Source organism: Artibeus jamaicensis, unplaced genomic scaffold (assembly GCF_021234435.1).
Source record: "Artibeus jamaicensis isolate MK-2021 breed Jamaican fruit bat unplaced genomic scaffold, CSHL_Jam_final scaffold_833, whole genome shotgun sequence".
In the NCBI taxonomy this organism is placed as follows: domain Eukaryota; kingdom Metazoa; phylum Chordata; class Mammalia; order Chiroptera; family Phyllostomidae; genus Artibeus; species Artibeus jamaicensis.
The window spans coordinates 18,755,204-18,780,389 of NW_026522056.1; the positions used below are offsets into that span (position 1 = coordinate 18,755,204).

The 25,186-nt window shown below is 44.9% G+C and overlaps 2 protein-coding genes across 7 annotated transcripts in view; one reads left to right on the plus strand and one right to left on the minus strand.

The window, feature by feature from the left end:
* PDGFRL (platelet derived growth factor receptor like) overlaps positions 1-19,883 on the plus strand; it is a 49,462-nt gene extending 29,579 nt beyond the window's left edge. The window contains exons 4-7 of one of the 3 annotated variants that reach the window (XM_037128803.2): positions 309-602; positions 1,316-1,455; positions 16,975-17,063; positions 19,794-19,883. In XM_037128803.2, coding sequence (XP_036984698.2) covers positions 309-602; positions 1,316-1,455; positions 16,975-17,046 — 506 coding nt within the window. In that variant the 3' untranslated portion in view covers positions 17,047-17,063; positions 19,794-19,883. Of the gene's footprint in view, positions 1-308; positions 603-1,315; positions 1,456-2,812; positions 5,025-16,974; positions 17,064-19,793 lie in introns of those variants that run through there. The other 2 variants (XM_037128802.2, XM_037128804.2) reach the window with 2 other exon arrangements.
* Positions 3,976-25,186, minus strand: part of MTUS1 (microtubule associated scaffold protein 1) — a 129,515-nt gene continuing 108,304 nt past the window's right edge. For all 4 annotated transcript variants that reach the window (XM_053660030.1, XM_037128798.2, XM_037128799.2 and 1 more), the window contains 7 exons: positions 14,478-14,692; positions 13,628-13,733; positions 12,506-12,579; positions 12,247-12,342; positions 9,381-9,497; positions 6,766-6,863; positions 3,976-6,230 (listed from right to left, as the gene is read on the minus strand). In XM_053660030.1, coding sequence (XP_053516005.1) covers positions 6,017-6,230; positions 6,766-6,863; positions 9,381-9,497; positions 12,247-12,342; positions 12,506-12,579; positions 13,628-13,733; positions 14,478-14,692 — 920 coding nt within the window. In that variant the 3' untranslated portion in view covers positions 3,976-6,016. The remainder of the gene's footprint in view (positions 6,231-6,765; positions 6,864-9,380; positions 9,498-12,246; positions 12,343-12,505; positions 12,580-13,627; positions 13,734-14,477; positions 14,693-25,186) is intronic.

The following is a 25,186-nucleotide window of genomic DNA, read 5'->3' on the forward strand; positions in this document are numbered from 1 at the left end:
ACTTTCTCCAGAGACACAGCAGATGGTTTAACCTACGGCAGTCAATCTCATCCCTGCTTCCTCAAGGCAGGTAACCCATGGGCCTGATTTGGACTTGAACTGAGACCTATTTTAAAGGTGATGGGAAGTAACAACCTTCTTCTGAAAGAGGAAAGTTATTTTAAAAATAGCCTTTTCTACTCATAAGGACTCAATATGCTGAGTATATTGCCAGTCCCCTCTCATCTTTGTGCCCTGCAGACAAATCCATTAAGTGCTCCTTACCATGTGTCTCCAGAATGAATAAACCTGTATGTTTTCCTTTGCAGAGAAAGGAGAACTCTTTGTACCTTCTCCCAGTTACTTTGATATCGTCTACTTGAACCCGGACAGACAGGCTGTGGTTCCTTGTCGAGTGACTGTCCTGTCAGCCAAAGTCACTCTCCACAGGGAGTTCCCGGCCAAGGAAATCCCGGCCAATGGCACAGACATTGTTTATGACATGAAGCGAGGCTTTGTGTATCTGCAACCTCATTTTGATCACCAGGGAGTCGTCTACTGCAAGGCTGAGGCTGGGGGCAAGTCTCAAATCTCCGTCAAGTACCAACTCCTTTACGCAGAAGGTAAACGTGTTTCCTATCAGTGCCTAGATTCTAACTGTGTCCAGCTGGTACGTGGCAGGTACTGATGTTCCCAAGTATGGATAGAAATTAGGAGGTACAGAATGCAGTTCTTAATGGCTCCTTTTTCTGCACCACCATTTCTAGAATGTTCTACACTCTTGGCTATGACTCTGACCCAACACCCCTTGACATCCTTGTCTCCAAATTCATCCATCATTCACTCTGGTACTGACTCTGTATGACTGATCAGCAGTTCTTCAAAATCCCCAACCTCTTCTTAGAACACTCTCTCAGATGAGAACATGCTCTTTGTTTTACCCCGAATCTGTCTTCTCAGGGCACACGCCCTTCTGTTTACCTCCACCCCTGCAGTTGCCCTGTCTACATTCTACTTGCTTCCTCCCCAAGAACCTCCTCTCAGTGTTTTAGTTCCCTTCCTATGAACCCCCGGCAGACCTTTTAGCTTCCTTTCCTAATGACGGGAAATGGCTGCACTTGGGAAGTTCCGGGTTGGGACCCCATTCGGGACCAGCATGTTAGAGAAAAAGAGCAGAGGCTTCCAAGGATGCAAGAGCGGTGGGTTGGAGGAGGCTAACCAGGAAAGGCAGGAATACTACACCTCTGTCCAAAGAAAAGAATGTGTTTGTGGCTTTGTCTTCAGTGTCGTACTCATGGATTTCATCTCACTTTCCCTGTCTCCTGCTTAATTCCAGTTCCCAGTGGCCCTCCATCTACAACCATTTTGGCGTCCTCAAACAAGGTCCAGAGTGGGGATGACATCAGCGTCCTCTGCACCGCCCTAGGGGAGCCTGACATCGAGGTGGAATTCAGGTGGATCTACCCAGGGCAGAAGGTAAGCACCTCGCCCCAGACTCCGCCAGTTGTTTTCATTCAGGTCTCTTTCCCCCTTGCCCGCCTCCCAGGTGGAAGACCTTAACCTACTAAGCCCATGATATGGGTGGAACTATGGTAGGCGCCAGGGCTTGCTTGTTTTCTTCTAAGATGTGTCAGTATATTTACAAATGGCTTTTTAATTTAATAGACTGGAAAAAGGATGACTGGTTTCCATCAGGCAGTTCACTCAGTGTACCCTCTTCATATGTGATTTTTCTTCATAATCCTTAAACAAGAAGGGACAGGGGCTTGAAAGGGACCGGAGGGGACCTCTTTCTGGTGTCCTTCTGAGCGTCTTACTTACAAGCTATGCCTGTGGTGAGGAGCCCTGAGCAGACATCCACGAGTGGGCACAGAAACGCAGGCCCCATCCAAAAGGCGCTGTGAGGCCAGAGATCATTTTAAAATAGACTTCCCATAAAAGCAACTACAGCGTATTATTTAGCCTCTGTGTGTGCTCTGCTAATATAAACAGCTTTGCTACCAACATGGAACAACCCTTTTGTTGCCAGGAGAGATTTGGCCTCTGGAGACGTACTCAGTAGTCAATACGCTTCTGCTTAAGGCCTGCGATGGGTGGGAAGTAACCCTGCCTGGGACAGTGTTGGCAGCATTCTGGTGCTAGGGGCTTTGTCTGCAAACAGCTGTCCCAGTTAGGAGACATCAATGATTTTCAGTAAAGATTTTTTCACACTGATAATTATTTTATGAGCACAAGGTGGATTATTTTAGTAATACTATTATTATAATTGTTAGGCTAATCCAGAAAATGCTACATTCTTGTCACCAAATTTGGATAAAGCATCTCAAAAGGGACCATGACTTTGTAGAAATAGGGAGTCCCGTCATCCAGGGCATCACGTGACCCATCCTTGGTATGACTGTTCTCCTACTGGAGCCCATTTGACTCATCATGCTTCTCATTTTATTCACTTTTTAATTCATTTACCTAGTGAGTGTTTTGGGCTCTTATTGACTACAAATTCTGCGAATAAAAACCACTGAGAGAGAGGGTGAACGTGGGCATGTGAAGAGAAGGGTGGAAGATTTTATGCACGTTTCATGACTAATACCAGGTCTACATCCTTGGAGTTCCAAGGAATCAATCTTATATTAAGTAAGAACTTACTAAAGAAAAGTGCAGAGAGTCAAACAGCATAATGAAATCCCAGACTCCGCTCTGAAAAGCATGCAGCTGAAAATGACCATACAGTGTGAAAGCACCCGTGAGCCTCATACCGAATTCTCTTTGCTAAGTGTGTAAGAGCGATGAGTGGAAGGGAGCTGTTTATAGCAGCTCATCCTTCTTGCCTCAGTCCCTATGGGTGTCGTTAAACAGGATGAAAGGCCCGTGACGATTCGAGACACTTGGAGGCTGATCCACAGAGGACTCGGACACACCACAAGAATCTCCCAGAGCGTCATGACTGTTGAAGACTTTGAGACCATTGACGCAGGGTATTATATTTGCACTGCCCAGAATCTCCGGGGACAGACCACAGTAGCTACCACTGTTGAATTCTCCTGACTGGGAAAATGAAGGGTAACGAACTGATGGAGAGCCCGTTTGTGTATGCAAGCAGCTTGGGCATTCTTTCGACCTGTGCTTTGCCAGAGGCTGATGTCAGGTGCCAAACCCCAGCCCCTGCTCGTGAGAAAGACCCAGACGGCCAAGCTCACGGGAGGTCATCCGGTCTAATAATAGAAGTGTTAACTCCTCTGACAGAAAGCATGTCTTTTGACTGCTTACCTACATGTATGCGTTTCTAGTTTATATACTAAGAAAGCATATATGTAAATAACTTGATATAATCGTTTCTATTAAATGAGCAAGTTTTTGTAAAAAAAAATTAAAAACTGGGCTAAGTGCTCATTATTTTTAGGTTGGCAGAAGGATTTGTTAGTAATGTTTGAGTCAATACCTAATATTGCAGTTGATTTAACCACAATTCATGAGAATCTAAAAATGTAGTAATATATAGTTCAACTCTATGAACTATGATATGGAGGTCTCCAAGAAATGATAGAAACTTGCTTTTTATTTAAAGAAAACTGCTGCGCTCAGAAGTATTAGTTTTAGATGTGTACATTCAGTAAGATATACAGCATGTGGTTTTAGAAGTTTAATTTTCACTATAAAATAGGTGTACAGATCAGGGAAAGTTCCACCTCATTTAGATGGTTTTTTTTTTAGCTTCTTCAAAAATATTTAGACCATATTTGTCCCCATTTTCTTACCTTAAAGAGTAGAAATTGTTAAAACTAGTCAAAAGTTATTTCTCCAAAATATATAGCTTTTTAAAAAAATGCTTAGCCTCAGTTTAGCTCTGCAAGCCAAATTTCAGCCATGGCCAACTTTGTGGATGCACTGGAAATGCCTGGGAAACAGCTTAGGAAATACAACGTCAACTCCTGTGCCGTGAGAAGGGCTGGAACTGGATAACATGTTGGAGAGTGAAGTATATACCACAGGTTGCACTTCTTATATTAAATATCCCAGCATTATTTATTTAATCAAGGTAAAAATACACTTTGCATCATTACAAACTGAGCATAATTACAGTTTTTTACACATCTATTTCATGACGGGCCAACATTTTGCGTCCTATGTGAAACATTTGGTTTGAGAAAAAAACCTTAAAGTTCTCTGTTTTGTTTCCTATCTTCTCTCCGGTTGTCTCCCATTCTCTGAAGGCATTTTATACGAACTGCGTAAGGTTGATTTCCCCGGACACCTAAATGGTATGGAGGAGAGCAGAGAACAGCACAAGATTTACCAAGCGAGGGAATGGATGGCAAATCCAACTTTGGCTAATGACATTGAGAGCAACTTGAAAGGGCAAAGAGATATTTCGGAAGGTGGCAGTGAACCTAGTTCTCATGTATCAGAGTGGACGTGGAAGGTTACATACAGAATAAACTATTGAAGTTTAGACTTCAGACACAATCACTAAGAATAAAATAAAACATGCATCATGAATATAATCTGCTACGTAGTGTACAGGTAAATGATGACTCAAATATCCACCTTTAGTATCCTGAGTCTGTTCTTACTCTAGCGGTTATTTGCACAGCCACAGAACGTCAGCAATGCGGATTAGTAAATTCTGACACCCCAATGCTGACACAAGCAGGAGAGGGGGACATGCCACAGTTCTTCCTCCCACCTCACTCAAAGTATTGGAATTGCGGGAGGGAAGAGGTGAAGTTTGGAAGAGCAATGGAAATGCAGGATGGAGGACAGTTCTACAATATAAGCCATGTTTTCTATTCGTCAGTGGGCCATTCCGCCTTCCCAAAGACAGAAGGTTTCCTCAAAGGGCACACAGAACCTTAGCATCATCTTCTACTAAATGCTGCATCACTGGTTTGATCAAGGTACTCCTATTCATCAAGCACTGAATCTACCTTCCTGAGTTCTGCTAGTCAATGACTTGTTCTTTATTCCTGCTAGGGTTTCCCAAAATGTGCACCATCAGATCCAGGCTGTAATTTCTTTGGAAAGTGGTTTCAGCACCATGAGGAAGAGCTGGCTCTGGAAAAGCATTTTCCATTATCCTTGTCCCAGAGAGAAATGGGGAGGAGGTAGAAGGTTCGCTTTTGTGGCTCTGGCTAGGGGAGGAAGTGCAGATACTGGGAGAAGACAGTTTCTACAGCAGAGGACAGCACAGGTCAAGGTAGGCGTGAGGCAGAAGCAATCACTGCTGCTGCCCCTCCTCTTTACATAGAATCTTAGAAAAATTAGGGTTTTGCATTTGCTCGTAGCCTGAGAAGATGGATCATAGTAAAACGTTAGGATCATGTGGGAAAGCTAGAAATCTACAGAAAAATAACCTAGTTTGTTTTAACAGACATGGCTGAACACTGAACGAATGCCAGGATACTTCAACAGACCGCCCAGACACAGGGCAAGTCAAAGCTCTTCCCGCCCTTCCCCTTGGCCCTGGCATCAAAGGGCAGAGTGGAGTGGGTGGTACAGAGTCATCATTCAAGCAGCTATTGCTCTTTCTTCTATGGCTTTTTGCAGAAAAGCTTACACTGACTTTACTGATTAGTACATATCCAGAACTTTCGGTACATAAGGAAGGAGGCAGCGTCAGACACAGGACACTCTGCCGCACCCATTTTATTCACACATCCCCCAGGTAAAAATCACAAGGCGGTGCCTGTGACGAAGGACATTATAAAGGTTATAAATCTCTAGCTGAAGAGGCCCCTGAGAGTTGTTCTCCTTATGCGTACATGAAGAAGGCAATGTTCTTGAAGTGCGTTGTGCGTGTGTCCGTGCAGATCGATTCCGAAATTGTTTGGGGATGAGTCTCCTGGCCAGAGAGTCACGTGTCCCCCCCTCCACACAGCTTCAGTCTCACTAGAAGCTGATGCTGGGGGTGGAGGCTTTCCAGTTCTAGTGCGGTAATGACACGTCAGCTCACGTGGCTCTTGATCCCACGACCGCGGTCAGGGTCAGCGCTGCACACCTGTGACAATGCTCTCAGACAGTCTCCCCGCTTTCAGCAGCGTCATCTGGGTGAAACGCTGGGGCTGGGGAAGGAGCCCGAATTCCTTGGGGACGGGAAGGGGATGGCAGGGGACGTGGGGGACCTGTCAGAGCTGCACAGGTCCCCGTTGTGCAGCTTCCACAGCAGCTCCTCGTTCTCCATGGACAGTCGCTTGTTGACCTTTGACTCCTTCTCCAGCCACTCCTGCAGGGTGGCCTGCTCCGTGGTGAGTTGCCTTGGAGACAAAAAAGAGCCAGAAACCACATAGGTCTGTGTTTCTAAAACCAATTTTCCTTACCATTTTGAGACTCCAGAAAAACGACCTGTTTGGAAAATTAAGAGGTGGTCCTGCAGAGCTACTGGGCACGGGCATTTGGCTCGCTGAGACACCCGTGATGTGGGAGCTGCAGCCCGAGAGAGCACTGCACTTTGGGGCGATTCGCAGGAGGCTCAGGGAGGCTCCCACAGGTAATCTGCATGTCTCGTGACCGTCCTGTGTTTGGGGCTGTTCTCTACTGGGTCCTGTGATGCTCCTTCTCTGAAAGCATTCTCAGCAGCCAAGGGCTCTGGGGGGAAGGCTGGCCTGCTGGGTCTCAGGGTTTAGTCCAGGCCCCCGAGGTGAAAGCATGAAGTGCTACCATCGCATTTTCCAGCCGGAGACTGGCACCCGTTTCACCACCCGCTCCCATTCCATTTCCAAGAGGCACCCGGGTGGCACTAACCGCGTGAGGGAGGGAGGAGCTCATGAAAGCAGGGCCTTTTCTGTTTACCTTGAAATGGCAATGTGCTTGTCTATCCGAGCTTTCAATTCCTCGTTCTCCTGCTGAAATCGCTTCAGTTTGTCGACCAGTGCCGAGTTGTTGTCCACCTTGGTATGAACAAGAACGCAAAGGATTATGCACTAAAAACATGTAAATGAGGCCCCTCGTTTCCTGAGACACCTTCCTGACACGAGTGCACTTTGGAGAGATCTAATTAAGAAAAGTTTAATTGTACATTGAAATATCCATACACAGACTCGTTGCAAGACAGAATCTAAAGCAGAACTAAGTACGTAGGGGCAACTGAGCTGTTCCAGGTCACACGCTGTAGAAGCCGCCGGAGAACTGGTGTGCTGCCTGACCCGGGCCACCCTGGGGCGGTGCCTCTCAGGCTCAAGGTGGGAAAACAAAAGCAGCAGCTAGACACAACCCTGCCTTTATCAAGGGCACCAGAGCTTCTTATGGTCCATTTTGCAAAATATAAAATTAAAAATCCCCACGCTGGATGAACACTCAAAAGGCCAACACTTCGCGGTGCTGGGCGATGTTTGCCATGGCCTTAAACGTGGCCTCCTGGCTCCTCCTCGGTGTGCACCGCTCAGTGGCCACAAAGCAGCACTTCCCAAAGCTCTGCAGAGCGCCCGGCAGGAGGGACCACAGGACAGAGAGCCTCCCTCCTTCGCGCCACTGAAGGCACTCAGCTCTCCCGCAGGCCTGCCCAGGCTAAACTTCCAAGGAAGACAAACTGGTCGGCTGTGAGGGTCGAGGATTAACTCCCAGAAGACATTTAATCAGTGAACACGATGAACGGCTGCTGCCATCCCCGCTCACTTTCTAAAGGGAAGACTTTATTTGCTTAGGAGGCGGCATCACAGCTCAATTAATTCTAAGCCCCTGTCATTTGCTGTCCTCGGTGACTGATGAATCCACTTTGATCAAGGCTCTGAGTTGGGATCCTATTGTTCAACGTATTATCCAGAAAATGCTCAGGATAAGTCAGGTGACACACCACTTTAAAAAAATGAGATTGGAATGTGAGAAAAAGCGGGCGTTGGAATTTCCAGGAATTATAAAGGAATTCAAGGTAAAACATTTGTGGGGGAAACCTGCAATCAGAGACGGGGCAGCCATTGGCCTTAAAACTGTCTCCCATCCGGCCCTCGTGGTTCGGAGGAGGACACTGACCCTGCTGATGATGCAGAGCTTAATGGCCCAGAGTTTTCACGCTGAAGCTTTCATACCGAGAAAGCCCCCACGCCTTCAAGTGTCTTGTCTTCCACAAAGACCTGAATCGCGCAAATAAGTAGGTAACAGCGGGTTTCCCCTGTCATCATCCCAACCTGTTCTCCTGCACGGACGCAGTGCGGCGCTGCCTCCTATCCCGATAGCTCTGCGTCACGGCAAGACACAGGAATACTGAGGAACGAACAAAAATTGAAATGCGCTGGTGGTTTTACAGCGGAGTCTGTTCTTCCTGCACGTGATGGTCGGAAAAACCCTGAGGCATGAAAGCCACGTGGGGCCACAAATTAATATTAACAGGATCACCCGAGGCATCGCTGACTGACAGGCTTCCCAGCATAGGACAACCTTTGGCAGAAACAGGCAAATGTACTAGGTCGGGCCCATTAACAAGCCATGAATTCCTTTCCTTCCTTTAAAAGTCAGACTTTCTTGGTAATTCAGAGTGCCCCTCTAGTCACAGGGTGGCTTAGCCCTCACCTCCCTCCATAGAGAGGTAGTCGTCTCCAGAAAAAATGCAAACCAGACACCCAAAACCCAAATAAACAATAAAAGCAAACAAGGAGTGACTCTATGCTCCCTATTGTCCAGGGCTGGTCTGCGTGTGAGTGAGGCAATTACTCAAAAATCGGTCACTAAAAATTGGGAGAAGGGACAAGCAGGGCAGCAGGCAGAGCCCGGCAGTGCTGGGGTCACCCTGGCTGCCTTGCCAGGCCCTCGCCCACCTGACAAGACTCCTGGCTGGAGCGGCTATGCCCCAGGGCTGGCCCTGACTCCCACGGAACCCTGGGCTCCTTGCTCACACACCCAGTTCTGGATACACTTGTCGCAGGCTGACATCCGTTCTCTGTCCTGGAGCCGCAAACTGGACTCCATTTACATTTTCCATAATGCACGTGATTTACACAACCGGATTTTAATAAAGCACAGTTCTCTCATCACATTCTAATTCCCAAGAAGCAGGATGAAGAACTTAGATATCAAGATTAACCTGCTCACCAATCTGTTTGGGGCTTACGAAACCTGCCCAGAGTTGGTGATAAATTAAAGTACTGCTTTTACATTATTTCAAAACTCTTCCAACGCAGGTGAAGATTCACCGACCACTGAAATGGAAGCCTGATTGGTCTGTTGTGGTTTCCCAAGGACCCCATGCTGCTTTGCATGTCCCTTGGCGGGGGTGGGGGTGTGGGGGGAGTTCCCAAAGGCAGCAATGACTGAGCCATGAGCAATCACAGAAAAGAAAACGAACCCTCTTTTACCATTCGTCAAGGTTTTGAAGAGCCTGCAGGGGCAGTTAAACCCCCCACAGCTGTAGCTCAGAGCCCAGTGCCTGCTTCACAGACCGGGTTCTCTTCGGTGAGGCCACACAGGAAACCTACCAGTTTCTCCATTTGCATCAACTTGACGTCCTGCTGGTGCAGCTTCTCGTTCTTGATCTCCAGCACAGCTTTCAGGCTCTCCAGCTCCTGCTCCAGATACATGATCTGAGGGTTTTTCTGGAAAAGACGCAGCAGAATATAGCTCTGACTGGTTGTGAAATACGACCACATAGTTCATGTTCTTAATATAAACAATCTTCGGTTAGACTTAGAAATCAGACAAAGTGGCAAGAAACGTCTACCTTCTAACTGTAGTTTCAAAGAAAAGAGGAAAAAGAAGGGTTAGGGTAACTTTAATCTCTAAGCCACTGGTGATAAGAGTGAAATAAAACATTTCATATTTGAAAGCAGGCATTTCATTCATTTATCGGTAACTTAATGTGGAAAAATGGAAGCACCAAATATCTAATCGGACATAGGAGAAAAACTATCGCCCAGTAGCACAAAACAGAACTCTGACTAGAAGTGAGGCCCCTCCAAGCCCATTCTTGGTGTTTGGAGGGAGAAAAAGGAACGACAGTTCTCTCTCACCAAAGTCAGTACCTGCTCAGGAACCAAGGGACGGGACATATGTAGGGGTGTCTGGAAAACACTGAAATGACCATCATGTCCTGCGCCTGTTGGATTTTGATTATGATGTGACTGTGTTGGCCTGGCCACCCTCCTAGGGCAGCTGTAACACCTAACCTTTTGTTTTGTGACCCCCCAACATCTACATGGCATAGAGCACAAGTACCACTAAAAGTCTATCAAAAATAAACAACTACATAAGGGGAGCATGACTCCAGGGTGGATTCCCTGACTCCTTGCATTATTATAGAAATTCAAGTGAACCATCCAGAGTGTATGATGCAAACAGACAGAAGGAGATCTATGGATCAGATGTTCAATGACAGTTTCTTAGACAAGAATCAGTGGCTTAGAGCCCTGGCTGGTGTAGCTCAGTGGATTGAGGGTGGGCCTGTGAACCACAGTCCCTGGCCTGTGATCGTGGTTTGATTCCCAGTCAGGGCACATGCCTGGGTTGCAGGCCAGTTCCCAGCAGGGAACTCACGAGAGGCAACCATACATTGATATTTCTCTCCCTCTCTCCTTCCCTTCCTCTCTAAAGATAAATAAATAAAATCTTTAAAAAAAACTTAAAAAAAAGAATCAGTGGCTTAGATCATCAAAACTACCCTCCTGGACCAAGGCTCCAGACCAATCCTCAGGGAGAATGAGAGAGTGGGCCCTTGGGGACGATTTAATCACACCCCTGACTTCACAAAAGGAGAGACAAGTTCCACAGCTCAAAGGCCCTGCCCAGGGAATGCACTGGGGCCAGAAAGTACTGGGGCAGCAACTTGAACTCCACGGTTCTCCCGAACATTTCCTACATTTCAGATGCTGTTATTCTTTTACATATGATTTTTTTACACCCTAAAGATAGCAAATCCTATCTAATTTTCTTTTTTTCCTCAACAATTTTATTTAGTTCTTTTTCAAGTACAGTTTTTTGCCTGTTACTCCCTTCCCAGCCCCCCCATGTGCTCCCCACCTCCCTCCCATTTCCACCCCCCCCCAGTTTTCATCCTTGTGTCCTTCATATTTGCTTCTCCAGATCCCTCCCCTATCTAATTTTCTTAAAAAAGAAAAAGCATCACTTATTCTTTCAATTTTTAAAACCACAGCACCGGCAGCACAGTTCCCCGCCCCGACTCTCCAAGGTTTTCTCTTTCCCACACCCTTGCACGCCCAGCCAGAGGGGGGCAGCATGGACATTCCTGCTCCCATCAGGCTGTGTCCTCAGTTTTTCAAAAGCCTCTGCCTCGCCAGGAAGTGCCGGAAAATCTATAACCCAAACCATTAAACCATTAGGAAGCTTTACCTCCTGCAGGTTAAGTCTAGATTTTTTTTTGAAACCACTCTTTTTTCTAAGAATCTTCCAGAATAAATAGCTTTGAAGTGTCATTGAATATGACTTCATCTAATTGTACGGAGATGTCCCGGGGGTCTCTGGGTGACTGTCAGTGGGAGACCCCACACAGGTCCATTGTGAGCTGGCAACAGATTTTAAGTAGCAAAAAAGCTTTGCTTCCGCTGTCTCAGGGCACTGAGGTATGGAATGGTAAGTCCTCAAACCATGAGCAGGAAATCTGTTTTCTCAAACAAAAGAGTAGGGCAGGGGAATAAGGATACGAGCTACAGGAGAAAGTTGAGCTTACAAGAGAAATCTGTACTTTTCGAAAGTGAGGAATGATCCACACAATGAAATACTATTCAGCCAAACAAAAGGCATGAAGTACCTATATGTGCTAAAATACACATGAACATTGCTAAATGGAAGAAGCCAGACACAAAAGGCCACCTATGCACGATTCCATCTGTAGGAAATGTCCGAACGAGGCGAAGCCACAGTGACAGAAAGCAGTCTGGTGGCTTTCCAGGGCGGGGGCCTTGTGCGGAATGAGGGGTGGCTGCTAGAATTCAAGGTTCTCCTGGGTAAAAATGTTCTGGGGTTAGATCTTGGCCACCAACCCACAGCTTTGCCCACCTACTAAAAACCACTGAATTAGACATTTAAAAAGGTATCTCAATAGAGCAGTTAGCAAAAAAAAAAAAGTGAAAACTTCAATAGTTTTCTTGTCTTCCTGTAGGTATTAGATTAGACCACTTGCAATATATATTGGGTTTCATCGGCATGTCAGTTTTTAAGGTTTAAAAAAAGACACCACTAAACAAAGAAGCTGGTTAAGGAGCACGCCACCGCAAGACTGCAAAGGATTCGGAATGCATGCCCTTTCTCCAGCCGCTGCACACCAGTCCACGTTACAACGTACTGAGGAGGAGAAGAGCTCATAGTGATGGAGGGGCAGACGTGACTTACTGAATTTGCTTTCTCTCTTGAGATTCTTTTCTGTTCTTCTGATTTCAGCTTTTCATTTAAAGCCTCATTTTCACTCTTCAGATCATTGATTTGTTTCTAAAACACAAAAAAATGAAATGTGGAACATATGTGGAACGCAAGTCAACAAGCAGACACCAGGAACACAGCTAAATGTGTGCACAGAAACATACCAAAACCATACAAACCTCCAAACCTCACGACCAATGATTTTTTCCCCTGGGTATTGAGATTTACTCACCTCTAGGGATTCCTGCTTCTCAGAAAGCGATTCCTCAAGTGATTTCTTTTCTAATTCATGGCTTTTCTTGATTTCTGGAAAGAAGTGATATTTTTTTAACATCCTATGAGATCACTATATTCTGTCATGAAAGCACAGAGATGTCATTGATGATGATGAAGCAATATGACTGTTACTTTTTATTTGTATGATGCTTTTATTCAAACTAAGCTGTTCTCAGACTCGCCCTAAGAGGTGAGTAAGGCACATGTTCCCATTTTATTACCACAAACACAAAGGCCCACAGAGGCCAAGAGCGTGTGGGCAGACCTCCAGGGGCGGCCCTGCCCCCCGGCCTGCACACGCCCAGTCTGGAGCTCCTGTGCTCCCCATCTGCATGTTGTGAATGCACGTTTCAAACAGAAATCTGAACATGAACCCATTTCTAGCAGGAAGGAAGAGAAACACCGTTTATGAAATGTCTACCCTCAGCCAGTCACTGTTACGTGTTGTCATTGGACTTCACAAAACAACTCTATTTTCTGATGAGAAAGGCCTTTGCCCAAGGTCGCACAACCAGCTCTTGCCACCCATCTACATGCCTCTCTGTGGGATACAATGAGTTCAGTGTAGCAATTTCAGCTACATGACCAACTGTGTTCTGCAAGAAATGGCTTCTTATTCTTTTCCTTCGACTTCCACCCTTCCAATCATGATGACATAATAAAAAAGTCTGTCTTTATTCGACAAGCACTGCCTTGCTCTTCACAGCAGTGTTAGTGTGTCAGTGTGTTGGTGAGCAAGACCGCTTAGTAGGGATCCCATATCCTGGCCAAGACACAAACCAGCACCTCTGCTTCCCAGAACCTATGGTGGTAGAGCACAGCTGTCCTAAAGGCCTTCAAGTTCATTACAATTTTGCCTACTTCCTATTGTGCTGTCATTTATAAGAAATTATTATTTGCATCCTTGGGGAAAGGACATTGGCCAACAATGAACAATGCAAAAAGAACCCAAAACACGCCAAACTGAATGCCAGAGGGTGTTCTCTGGAGAGGGAAGTCATGAATCATTTCCCTTTCAAAACACATCATGCCGTTCCATTAGACCTTATTCTATTTAAATGGAAAAAAGCATTCTTGCCTGAAAGGGAGGTTTCATAGACCTTCTTCAGTAATTTTACTTCATCTGAGTGGCTAGCTTCAATCTCCAACTTAGAGGTTTCATGGGCAGCTTTTAAGTTGTCAAACTGTAAAAAAAAACACACAAAACAACAGTTCACCAGCAAAATCCAAAGTCCTAGGCTGAACAGCAATCAGCAACATTGGGAAACCTGACATCTAAGCTTGAGGACTACCATGCACAGACCAACCCCATTTGAATTTGCCACTCCCAGGTCTCCACTCTGTCCCCACTCAGGATCACCAACACCCAGCTGTCCAGGGCTTGCTGGTGAAAAGGGCTGAGGCTGTCACAAGGAATGAGGACACGTTTCCTGGGGACGGGACCATGGAAGCTCTGCACTGGTCACATTGGCCTGTACGTCTTCAGTCCCTAACACGTGGAATGTAGTAGGCACTCTAGATATTTGCTAAGTGAAAAACCGACTTTAAAAGGGAACACGGAAATGAAAGAGCAGCTTGTGGTATATTAAGTGAAAAATAGGGGTTACTAAACAAGTTCCATTAAAAAAAAATCAAACCAATGGTTCTACAGCACACCATCAGAATGCTCACAAAAGGATTATTTTTAGGTAATAAGAAAAAGGGTTGTTTTTAATTTTATTGTTGCCCTTCCCTTTTGCTCAACACTGGTACGCTGCTTTCATCATAAGAAAAAATAATTAAAAAACCCTCGTCATTGTTTTAAATAAAAGAAAAAGTTCTTCAAGGGATGTTCAACAGACAAGTTCGCAGAAGGAAGTGGATTATCAAAGAACAATTAAAATTCAAATAAATAGCTCAAAACATGCTCAGGCTCCAAAAGCACAGACCTGCTCTTGCAGTTGCGTTTTGTACTTCTCTGCTTCTTCGATATAAATGTTCTGAAGCTTCTCACACTCCTCAGTGTAAAATTCTTTGAGCCGATTCTCTAGCTCTGTTAGATCAGTCTGGTGCTGCTGGTTTAACTTCTGGACAAATCCTTCATAAGCTATTTGCAGCTCACTCCTGGCTTTTTCTAATTTCTCACAGGTGGTTGAAGCAGTGACTGAAAATGGACAAAAAAGGAAAAAAACCACATTTGATTTGTTAAGTGTCCTAAATTCATAATATTCACACACAGCTGTGATGTCTCAGTTCTTTGATGATCAAACCTAATAGTACAGTAAAAAAAAAGGGGGGGGGGGCTGGGACAAGGGGAAATGGGTCCTGGCAGAAAACACACATGCAACGCTCTCTCTACAAGCAATAAGAGAAGAGCCAGGTTCCCAAGTGAAGGTAACCCTTTCAAGTGGTGACCAATCAGTGCAGGAGCTATACAGAGAGGAGACTCTGATTGGCCAGGTGTCTCTAAGGCGAGCCAACCAATAAGAAGAAGCTAAGACACAAAGGAACAGGGAAGATCAGAAAGAAGAAGCACATGGGTTAACCTTGTACTTAATTTGAGCTGATTTCAAATTATTTCAAAAACATAACAATTAAAAAAAAACAACAGAATATTCGACTATATTGAAAATAAATCACCAGAGCATAAAAACTTCAGGAAAAACACATTTTAAAAGCTACATAACATAATACAATGTCATCATCATCATCATAATAATATATTGAAAGATTAACATATAAAAAAGGCAAAGTAATTTGACACACACAATTGAAATAAAATCAGTCCACCCACTCTTTACCACTACCCAAACTCTTTACCACTACCCAAACCAGAATTGCCAGCGATACACCAAACGAACACACACACACACTCCCACATTCTATAACAAGCCCTGAAAGATCGCTATTGTTTCTCAGGAAGGCTGACGTTGAACTTTTCCAGCCTCTTTTCACTGATGTTAAACACAGGGAAGTGGGATGACATAAAACGGGGACTGGTGAATCTGTGACATTCATTCTTACCTCTCTTTCAGTAAGGAGTATGTATATTAGGAGTTTTGGAAGGAACACAATGGATTTAGAGTAGAGAAAAGGAAAGTTTAGATCGATGATGATTCTACCTAAGTACTGTGGAATGGGCTGGCTCCTGGGATGAATTCAGGCTGTGACGTAGGCTTGTTTTCTTGGGAATACGCCACGTGGCAGTAAAAAAACCAGCCACTGTCCCATAGCAGTATTGCTTCAGAGGTAAATGGGCCATATTGAAATAATGACAAAAACAGTGTCTGCTAAAGAGAACCCTTACAATTCAAGCAAACCCACAAGTATTTATTAACGGGGAAAGGAACTCGCATTAAAAACAGAAATGACTACTTGGTGACTGGCACCAAATGGGGCTCCCTATGCATTAGCTCGTCTAGCCCCTGCAGGAGTCCTGTGGGGACCATGTTTCTAAATGCAAATACACACTAGGAAGCCAAAAGAGGGGACAAACAACTTGCTCACGGGCTGGTAGCCAGGAAGTGGCAGAAGACTGGACTGCAGCAAGAGGTTCGGATTCTGTCGGTGTTCCTCCCACTCCATCCAGCTGCCTCTTGTGCCGAAAGCCAAGACCCGAGCGTCTCCTTGGGAGACTCCCTAACTGAGGAGACCAGACACACATGTACAGGACACGGGGACACAGGGCAGCACCTAAGGGCCCAGCAGATGGCGCTCAAGCTGGTTGACATCCAACTAGGGTGGTCTGGTCTGTTTGGTCAGCAGATTAAAAAAAAATTTTTTTAAAACTTCTTTGGAAAAAATATACATAACAAAGTGTAGTGTTTTAATCATTCTTAAGTGTGCAGTTCTGTGCCATTAATTTAATTCACCCTGTGATGAAACCATCAGCACTACCCACCTCTGAACCTTCCCCCAAACGGAAACTCCCACCCAACTAGACGATCAGTCTTCACTGCCCCTTCCCCTCAGCCCCAGACAAGCGCCATCCTACTCTCCGTCTCCATGAATTGGACTATTCTAGGTGTGTCGTACAAGAGGAATAGCGTAATATTTGTCCACCCGTGACTGGTCTACGTCACTTACCGTGATGTCTTCAATGCTCAGGAGTCAGAATTTCCTGCCCTGTTCTGAGCTGGGTGATAGTCTCCTGTAGGTATGGACCTCATTTTGCTTATCCTGCCCTCCCTCCGTGGACACGGGCGTGGCTTCCACCTTCTGGCTACTACACTGCCACGCACGTAGGGGAAGGTCCCAGAAGGCAGAGGGAGGCCAGATTACAGAGGCCATTGCACGGAACCTCACTGACAAGTCTGTCCTTTGGGATGAAATTCTGGGAGTTATTTTTTTCTTTAAAACCATTTCGTAAAAGATGACTACGTCAATCACCACAGAACATCGTCTTCACATTCACTTTTCCTTTTGTGGCACTAATTTCTTACCAAGGGAGAAGAAATCGATTGGAGGATGCCGATGTCAGTCAAACGAGTCAACACAACCCTGCCTTCTGCTAACTAGCTCTACAAAGCGCACAGGTGAGATGCGGGGCCGCAGGGCCCTGTGTGGATCCTCTGTTACAACTCCGCTGGAAAGCGGGCCACAGAACGTTATTTTGCAGGCAGTCCATAAAAGTACCAAATAGCTTTCCAGTCAGAAAGAAATGCTGCTTTCACATATTCTTTTTGCTTAATTCCCTTGGAAGTCCAGATACCAGGAGGAGGAGGTAAAAAAAGGAATGACATGATCCCAGCCCATCCAAATGCTCAGATCAGAACCAGAAGTGTGTAAGTGCACAAAAACGTGGAAGCCGGCCACCGTGAGCGGGGTGAAGGGAGGACAGACACACAGATGGGAGGGAAGGGCCAGATGGGGAGCGGGTGCTTTACTGCTGCTGGTACAAGTCCAGGGCACAGGCCAGCCCCAGCGGTGACATCAGCCTGCAGCTGTGTGGGGACCTCTGCCCTGTTTACCACCCTGTTGCTGCACGGAGAGCAGCTGGGCTGGAGGGACCCCTCGCACAAAGGGCTTTACTTTGAATTAACTGGCCGGGGCTCCTGAGGAAATATTTATTTGGCCTAAAGACCAATGAAATACTTTTTTAAAGGACACACGTAAATATTTATCAAGGGTCCTCGGAGTGTTCCTGTCAGCTGGATGCACTCTGTGGGGGGGGGGGGGGGCGTCACCCCATGTTTTGGTCACGGACTTTCTCTTGCACTGGTCACAGTTTAGGAGAGATTTCTAACATCACTTCTGTTTTTTATTCTCCGTCTCATCTCTTCTTCTCCAGAGTCCCACTCACTTTCAGTCAATTAACCAGACACCCAACAAAGCCAAGAACCGAGTATAAAGTCTTTCCAAATTTAGACTAAGTCATAAGCAGGGAGTTTTCCCACGCAGTTAGGTGACACTGGTTTCGAGAAGTTATTGCATAAATACAAAGTCTACCCGGTACAAAGTCCTTCTGTCCTTGTAGTTTAAATCATTCCATTAGGCGATTTTTGGAAGCATGCCTGACTAACGGCACCCAAAGACCACTGTCTGTAGGAGCGAGAGACTGCAGCTTCCACACACGCACTGGGAAAGCCATCTCCCGTGGTCTGCCGTAAAGTGAGAAATACAGTTTTCAGTAACAAAAAAAAAGGTGCCCACTCATTTGCAAGGTTAACCCTAAAACATAAGGCCGTGTTATAGATTAGAAGTGAATGTTTTCCCTCTGGGGCAACTCAGGCCTGAGAACTCTAGGCCAACAACAAGACAGGAAAAACCTAGGGACGCTCCCCGATCGCTTGAAACATCGACTGATGAAGAAGGAACAGAGGTTTCAGAGGAAGTAGTGGAATGCTTTTCCCTTTCAAATAACTCCCTGGATGACATCTAGCTTTAAAGGCCAATGTCAGAGTCAAATATGACCTCTGAAAAGCAGAATTGGAAAGATAGAGTTGGATGTATCCCAGGTCCTTTAGCAGTAATCCCCAAGGAGAGAAAATGGAGCTATTGCCTAATTGGTCCTGGCAGGCTTTCTTAAGAGTGGGAGGTCAGGTTTTTATTATTTCCATCTTGTGGAGACGAATGTCCCTGCGGCGACTGATAAATGTGCTGTCTGCTGAGAAAGCCATGGCCCCACGTTGTTAATATGCTTTAGAAATAATACAGAAATTTCTTAATTTTTATATCTGAGTAGCATGCTTCCCCGTGAGACAACCACAGACATTTTCATTCTCAAGAATATAAATAAATGTCTTAATAGAAAAGAGCTAGAAGTCTCAGGTTCTAATGTCAGCCCCGCCATTTACCGGCAATGTGATTTGAACATATTACTGAAGCTTTCTAAGCCTGAGTTTCCTCATTTTTTTTTTTAACAAAGAGAATATTTCAGTGCCTTCCCTGTGGGATTACCTAAAATAATACATGCAAAGTACTTGGCCTAGTGCCTAACCAGAGTCAGTATGCAATAAATGCTACTGTTATTATTAGTAGCCTTGCAAAAAGTCCACCAATTCAAATGTTTGAAGAGTCCTGAGAGACATGTTTGGGACCCCATGACAGGATGTGATAGTTAAAAAGAGGCACTGCTTGTCTAGTATTCAAAGAAAACACACACACACACAACTGGGCATCATAGCACACATCACATCAAATCTTCACCTTCCACCACCATTGTTCTCAGCATTATATGCATTAGAATGCTGCCAACTTTTAGGTGATTTTACCTAACTTGGACAGAAAATATAAAAAAGAAAAGGAAAAATAAAACTGGGGAGGTAAGGTTACACGGAAGATCCCACGAATTGTTGTGATGCTGTATAAGAGACTGTGACAGAGGGAAAAGGCAAGCAGAAAAAGATGAGTTCATGTCCCAACTGTACACACACGTGTCCCTTAGATGCACCCCACAGGCCAGCTGTGGGTGCCAGCCCTCCCTGAGCAGACAGCCCCCCTGCTCCGCCCCATCTGTAAGAGGGATGAGCGCCTGTGGCCAGCTCCGCTTGCTGCTCTGGGTCCCACACTCGACGTCTCTCTGGCCACCTGGGAAGTCAGACACCTGCTTTCAGTTCTGGTTCATTTCACTCTTTTCTTCAATAGTAATCAGTCTTAGGACAAACACAGTTTGGTTTTATTTGAACTTTTAACTGTGGAATAATTTCAGATTTTCAGAAAAGGTACAAAGAGAGTACAGAGTGTTCCTATATACTCTATCTCCCCCAAATATTAGCATCTTACAAAACATTGATCTTACTTCTCTTCTTGTACCCCTGTCCTAGGGTCATGAATGGAGATGCTACCTTCTACCATAGTAGAGTGAATATTTCTCAACACTTCCAGAGCCAGTGACTACGTTGGTTACTCTCTTAAACAGAATTTTAGTGTTTGTAATTGGAGACAGAAGCGTAACTGGACGAAGTAACCAAGAAGCTATTTTTAAAACGTAAATTGCTGCTTTGTGGAGAGGCAATAGCCTACAGAAGGACAAGAAGAGGGTAGGGATGGAGAGCATCCCAACACAGTCATTTCCAACTTTCTGCAGATCAGTTTCCTGGCATGCAAGGTGGGGACAGACATTCCTGCTCCACCCACCTAGTAGTTTGGTGAGGACAAAGTGAAATTGTATCATACTTGTGGAACAAGTCTTCACAGACTGTCTACGGAAGGGTCATCTACTCCTAAGAGCCCAGGTTTTGCTTCCCAAAAGATACTACTCTTTCACATAACCAAGAAATTTACAGACTTGTGGTAGAAAAAGTTCTTTTACTAAATTTCAAAATTAGTTACAAAAGGCTTTCTGATGGCCTTTGGGAGTTTTATGAATTGACAGGAAGTGATTTCAAAACGTTTCACTGATCGTAACTTTCTAGAAATTTAGTCTTACAAAATGACTACCCTACCAAATGAACCTAACTCTAAACTCAGTTCATACTTTACAAACTGCTCTCACATTTACTATTACAAGTCATATGATAACTAACAGAGTTAAAAGGAAAAATAAATGGTAATAGGAAAATAGTTGAGGACTTTAATAGCTCACTGTCGAGCACAGATAGATCATCCAGAGAATCAGTAAGGAAATAGCAGATTTGAACAGACTATAGACCGAATGGGTCTAACAGACATAATGGAACATTCTTAAGTACACATGGAACATTTTCTAGGACAGACTGTATGCTAGATCAAAAAACTATTCATAGCAAATTCAAGAAGACTGAAGTCATACCAAGTAGCTTCTCTGACCACAAGAGGCAGAAACTAGAAATTAATAACAAGAAGAAAACTGGAAAACTCATGAACACATGGACTTAATACTCTCCCGAACAACCAATGGAGCAAAAGAGAAATTAAGGGAGAAATAAGGAAGTTTCTTGAGACAGACAAAAACAGAAATACCAGAACTTATGGGATGCAGCAAAAGCCTTTCTAAGAGGGAAGTTCACAGCAATAAAGATGCCAAATAAAACCCCGAATTCTATAGCTTAGGGAACTAGAAAGTGAGCCCAAAGATAGCAGAAGGATCTATTTTCAGTTAATAACATAGGTATTGTATAAAATCTTATGTTACTAGAGAGGGAACTGAAGTGGCCAAACTGGGTCTTCAGCTCAATGCACTCAGCCTTTTTCACTGCAGGTTCTGAACCTGGATATTGGAGCAGCTCTTTTCTCAGCTTGAGATCAGTCAGAGAAAAGTTAATTCCTACAGACAGTGGATGCCTCGGGGTGTTAGGGCTTGGTTCTCTTGTGAAAGCTAGAAAGACTGCAAGATAAGGCAGGTAACAATGATCTCCCCCTCCCTCCTGCTCCCCCATACTGACTGGTCCCAGCAAAGAACCGGAGATGATGAACCGGCCCAGGCAGTGGATCTTAGAACAGAGGTGGTGGCTGCTTCTCTTCCAGTGCAAGGCTTTGCTGTCTCTCCGTGTGCTCACTGGCCAACGACATGCTGCAAACAGATGTGCTCATAATCACAACAGCAACCACTCCCCGCACTGGCGAACACATCTGGGCTTGAAAGTGTGTTGGACACAAAAGCCTGGCTAAGTCACTGACATGGTGCCTCAGGACTGTGGGAAACAAGTGAAGACTTTAAGGAAATCCCACTTCAATCAAAAGGATACATTTAACATTAAGAAAAAGTGATTCTAATTCATTCTTAGAGGGCCAGGTTCAAAGGGTAAATGTCGACATGCATAACATTTGGAAGCCAGAGTACAGGAATGGACTCAGTTCAGTTAAGGCTAATTGGTATTACTGATGCTCTGACTGTGTTTACTTGATCCTCCCGTACTTTTTTGTACAAAAGAAACTGCATCGCGGATGCAGCTAGTGTGGCGTCAAGTGCAGCTCAGGGCGCACCTGCATCGGGATCACCTGTCTGATCATTAAAAGCAGCGTCCTGGATCCGTTCCCAGCCATCTGAGTTAGAAGCAGGAATCTGCATTTTTACCCAGGTGTTTTTATTATTGCAGTGAAGTTTGAGAACCACCGTTCTAGACAAACAGCATGAAATTAGGTAAAAACAAAACATATTGAAACTGGACAAGGACAAGTTAGGACCAGGAAAAAGACCCAGTGGGCTTTCCAAATGCTTACCCTTGGTAATATTAGGCATCTGTACAGGTAAGAGAGTGTGGCCTTTTACTCATAAATACAGCTAGCCCAACCCACATTTAGGAGAGACAGAGGTGGGTAGGAAAAAAAATTGAGCTAAGTTTGAGGTATAACTCCACCAGCAATTATCTCATGAGATAAAGGATTACTTTTTCATATGCAGTTGGTTTTCATTATATCAATGAAAGCCAGTTTCAAAAATCACTTCTGCAGTTCTGCAACTAGAAAGCCATGTAAAGGGTTTTAAAACTACTTTGACTACACAGCCTTGGTAGAAACACAACTGAACGGTGGGAGAATTAACACATTCCGTGAGGTGTGAGACAGCCACCCGTCCAGAGATGCTGGCTGACAGTGGGTTAGAAACGTGTGCATTGCTCTTGGCAAAGCCAGGTTACTTTTTCCTCGCAGGTAATGACAAGACATATTTTCATCTAACAAGACTGCTTGGACTCTCGCCTCAAATAAAAAGATCCCAGAAGTCGTCACCAGTACAAACTAATGTTTCTATAAAAGGGTTTTCCAACTGTTCCAATAGCTTCACCATGCTTTCCTTTGTGATTAATAGGAGTTTGATAGTCTAGTCATTCTGGGATCTCATCCAGGGGCTGGGCTTTTCTAATTTATCGACCTGAGGAAAGTTACTTAAACTTTAAGCTTCAATTTCTTTTCTTTGTTTTTAATAAAACACGAACCAGTAGACTTAAGAGCTGAACAACTGATGTTAGGAACGAGCAGGGACTTGATAAGTGTTAATGCTTCACCTATCTCTTTTACACAGAGAGGAAAAAACCAACTAGTATTTTACATCATTATTATGCTAATTCCAAGAATTGTTAGTGATTTAAGGGTTAAAAATCTTATTTGTGTCATGAAACAGAAACAATCAGGGCAAATATATAAAAAGACATAAGTTAGCGATTCATTCTGATGGCTAAACACATTTTTGAAATAGGAATGTCCTTCTGTCATTAATTTAGATGAAAAATGTGACTCCAATGATTAACATTAATAAAAACTAGGAACCCCCAAGCATCGTAATGACAGCTCCCTGTTGCACCAGCATGACTCTGGAAGGAGTAAGAACGACAAATTCATTTCCTTTCTCAGAGGCGATATGTTTGCTGTGATGTGGACCATTCAACTGAACTGAACTGTAATCAATTTCAAGGGCTGATACCTCCAAAACGACCTGATTAACTGGGACTGACATAGAGTAAAATATTTCTAAGAGAATTATAGGTCACCTTAGTATATTTTTCATTCCTAAAAGCAGAGACATTATTTTTAAACAGTTTATAGGAACACATGGGTGCATAAAACCTACCAAGTATTAGCATATGATAAGGGTAAAACCAACTTTCTCTAGCAACTCTCCTCCACAAGTAAAATCATTCATTCACTGAGTACTAAGCACCGGCCACAAGTACTAGCTACAAAGCCACAAGATGAAGGAGACACTGGCCTTGCCCTTGAAGAGCTCATGGTTCTGGACTGTGAGAAGAGATCTATAAAAATAAATATAAGAGCAACTTGAAGAGCATAGTAGAAGCACAATTAATCAACTTGCTTGAAAGATTTGGGCCAAATTCAATTGAAGACAAGATATTTTAGGCAGGACTTGAAAAATGAGTAATGAGAAGGTATTCAAGAGGCAAAACAAAACAAAACAAAACAAAAACAACACAGAAAGTTAGTGGAAAGAGGAGAGTGCATTTCCAGCAGCAAGGGTGCCCCAGACGGGCAGAGTAGGTACAATGACCCCAGGGCGGGGCCCCGGGACGGCCAATGAGAAGAAAGGGAAATGAATGTGCAGACATCATGAAGTTGGATGGGAAGGTTACAGTCACATCTTACATGGTGGCTTCAGTATGTCTGGACTTTTTCCCAAAAGTCAAATTGGAGTCAATTGCATTTGTTAAAAACGTCCAGCAGAGGACATGGGTGAGATTGATTGTAAGAAAAGCCCCGGCAGCACGTGGACAGGAGAGAGCCCAGAGACAAGGTGACCTGTTAGGTGACCGCTGTGATGTGCTCCGGGTCAGAAATCGTGGCACTGGCATCAGAGCAGCAGCAGCCAGGACGCTGAGGAGAGACGGATCTGAGTGGATGGAGAGCACAGACTAGCATCTTGCGGAGGGTGGAGGAAAAGGAGTCTGACCTCAGCTATCGGCTCGGGTGGTAAGTCAATAAAAGTGCCACCACAGAAAAGGATGAATGGACTTTGACGACTAGGTTTGAATGAGGAGAGGCAGCTGCGGGCACGGGAAGCAAGGGGCTGGGCCGTCAGGAAGGTGTGAACACACACGGCACTGGATCTCCTGGGAGCAGCTCCCCACTGGGGAAAATACCCCCGTCGCTTGGGACGGAGAGGACCAGAACAATAAGCTGGGAAGTCATCACCTCACAGGCTGCAGCTGAAGCCATGGGGATGGACAGGAAAACAGCTGACGGTGAAACCCTCTCCACACCGCAACACTGTCTGAGGGGTCAGCAGAATTATGCTACATCCACAGACTTCTCACTGTGACCCCAGTTACAAGCGAATGGAAAGCCATTCCAGGAAGGGGCCATGGCTTACACGGCAGGGGCACGCAGGCTGCCTGGGAGGAAAGCGGGGCTCCTCTGAGCGTACAGGACACTGGTCGGGGTAATGCGTGCGAGGACAAGGGGCGCGTCAGTTGAAGGAGGGGACAGGTAGGTTCTGAAGGTGAGTAGTGCAGACGGCATTTGGGGGTCAGTGCTCCTGAGTTTCAGTTGTTCTTTAATCTTTGCAGTTCTTAGTGGGGTCGGACCCTTTCCTCAATTTTGAGGGAGAAGATAAACATAAATTACCCAATGAGAGAGTGATGCCAATGCTCAGCCCCCTTTATTTCGGAGGGAAAAGGTTGACACATGATGGTGACAGTGAGTCCCTGGGATGGACCAGGCCCCAGGACAGTTGCTTCACTGATAGTACCATTTAATTCCAGCTCCCCAACAACCCAGCAAAATGCGTATGAACTTCCCATGACCAGTGAGGAAGCTACTCAAAGACATTAGGTGACTTTTAACTAGA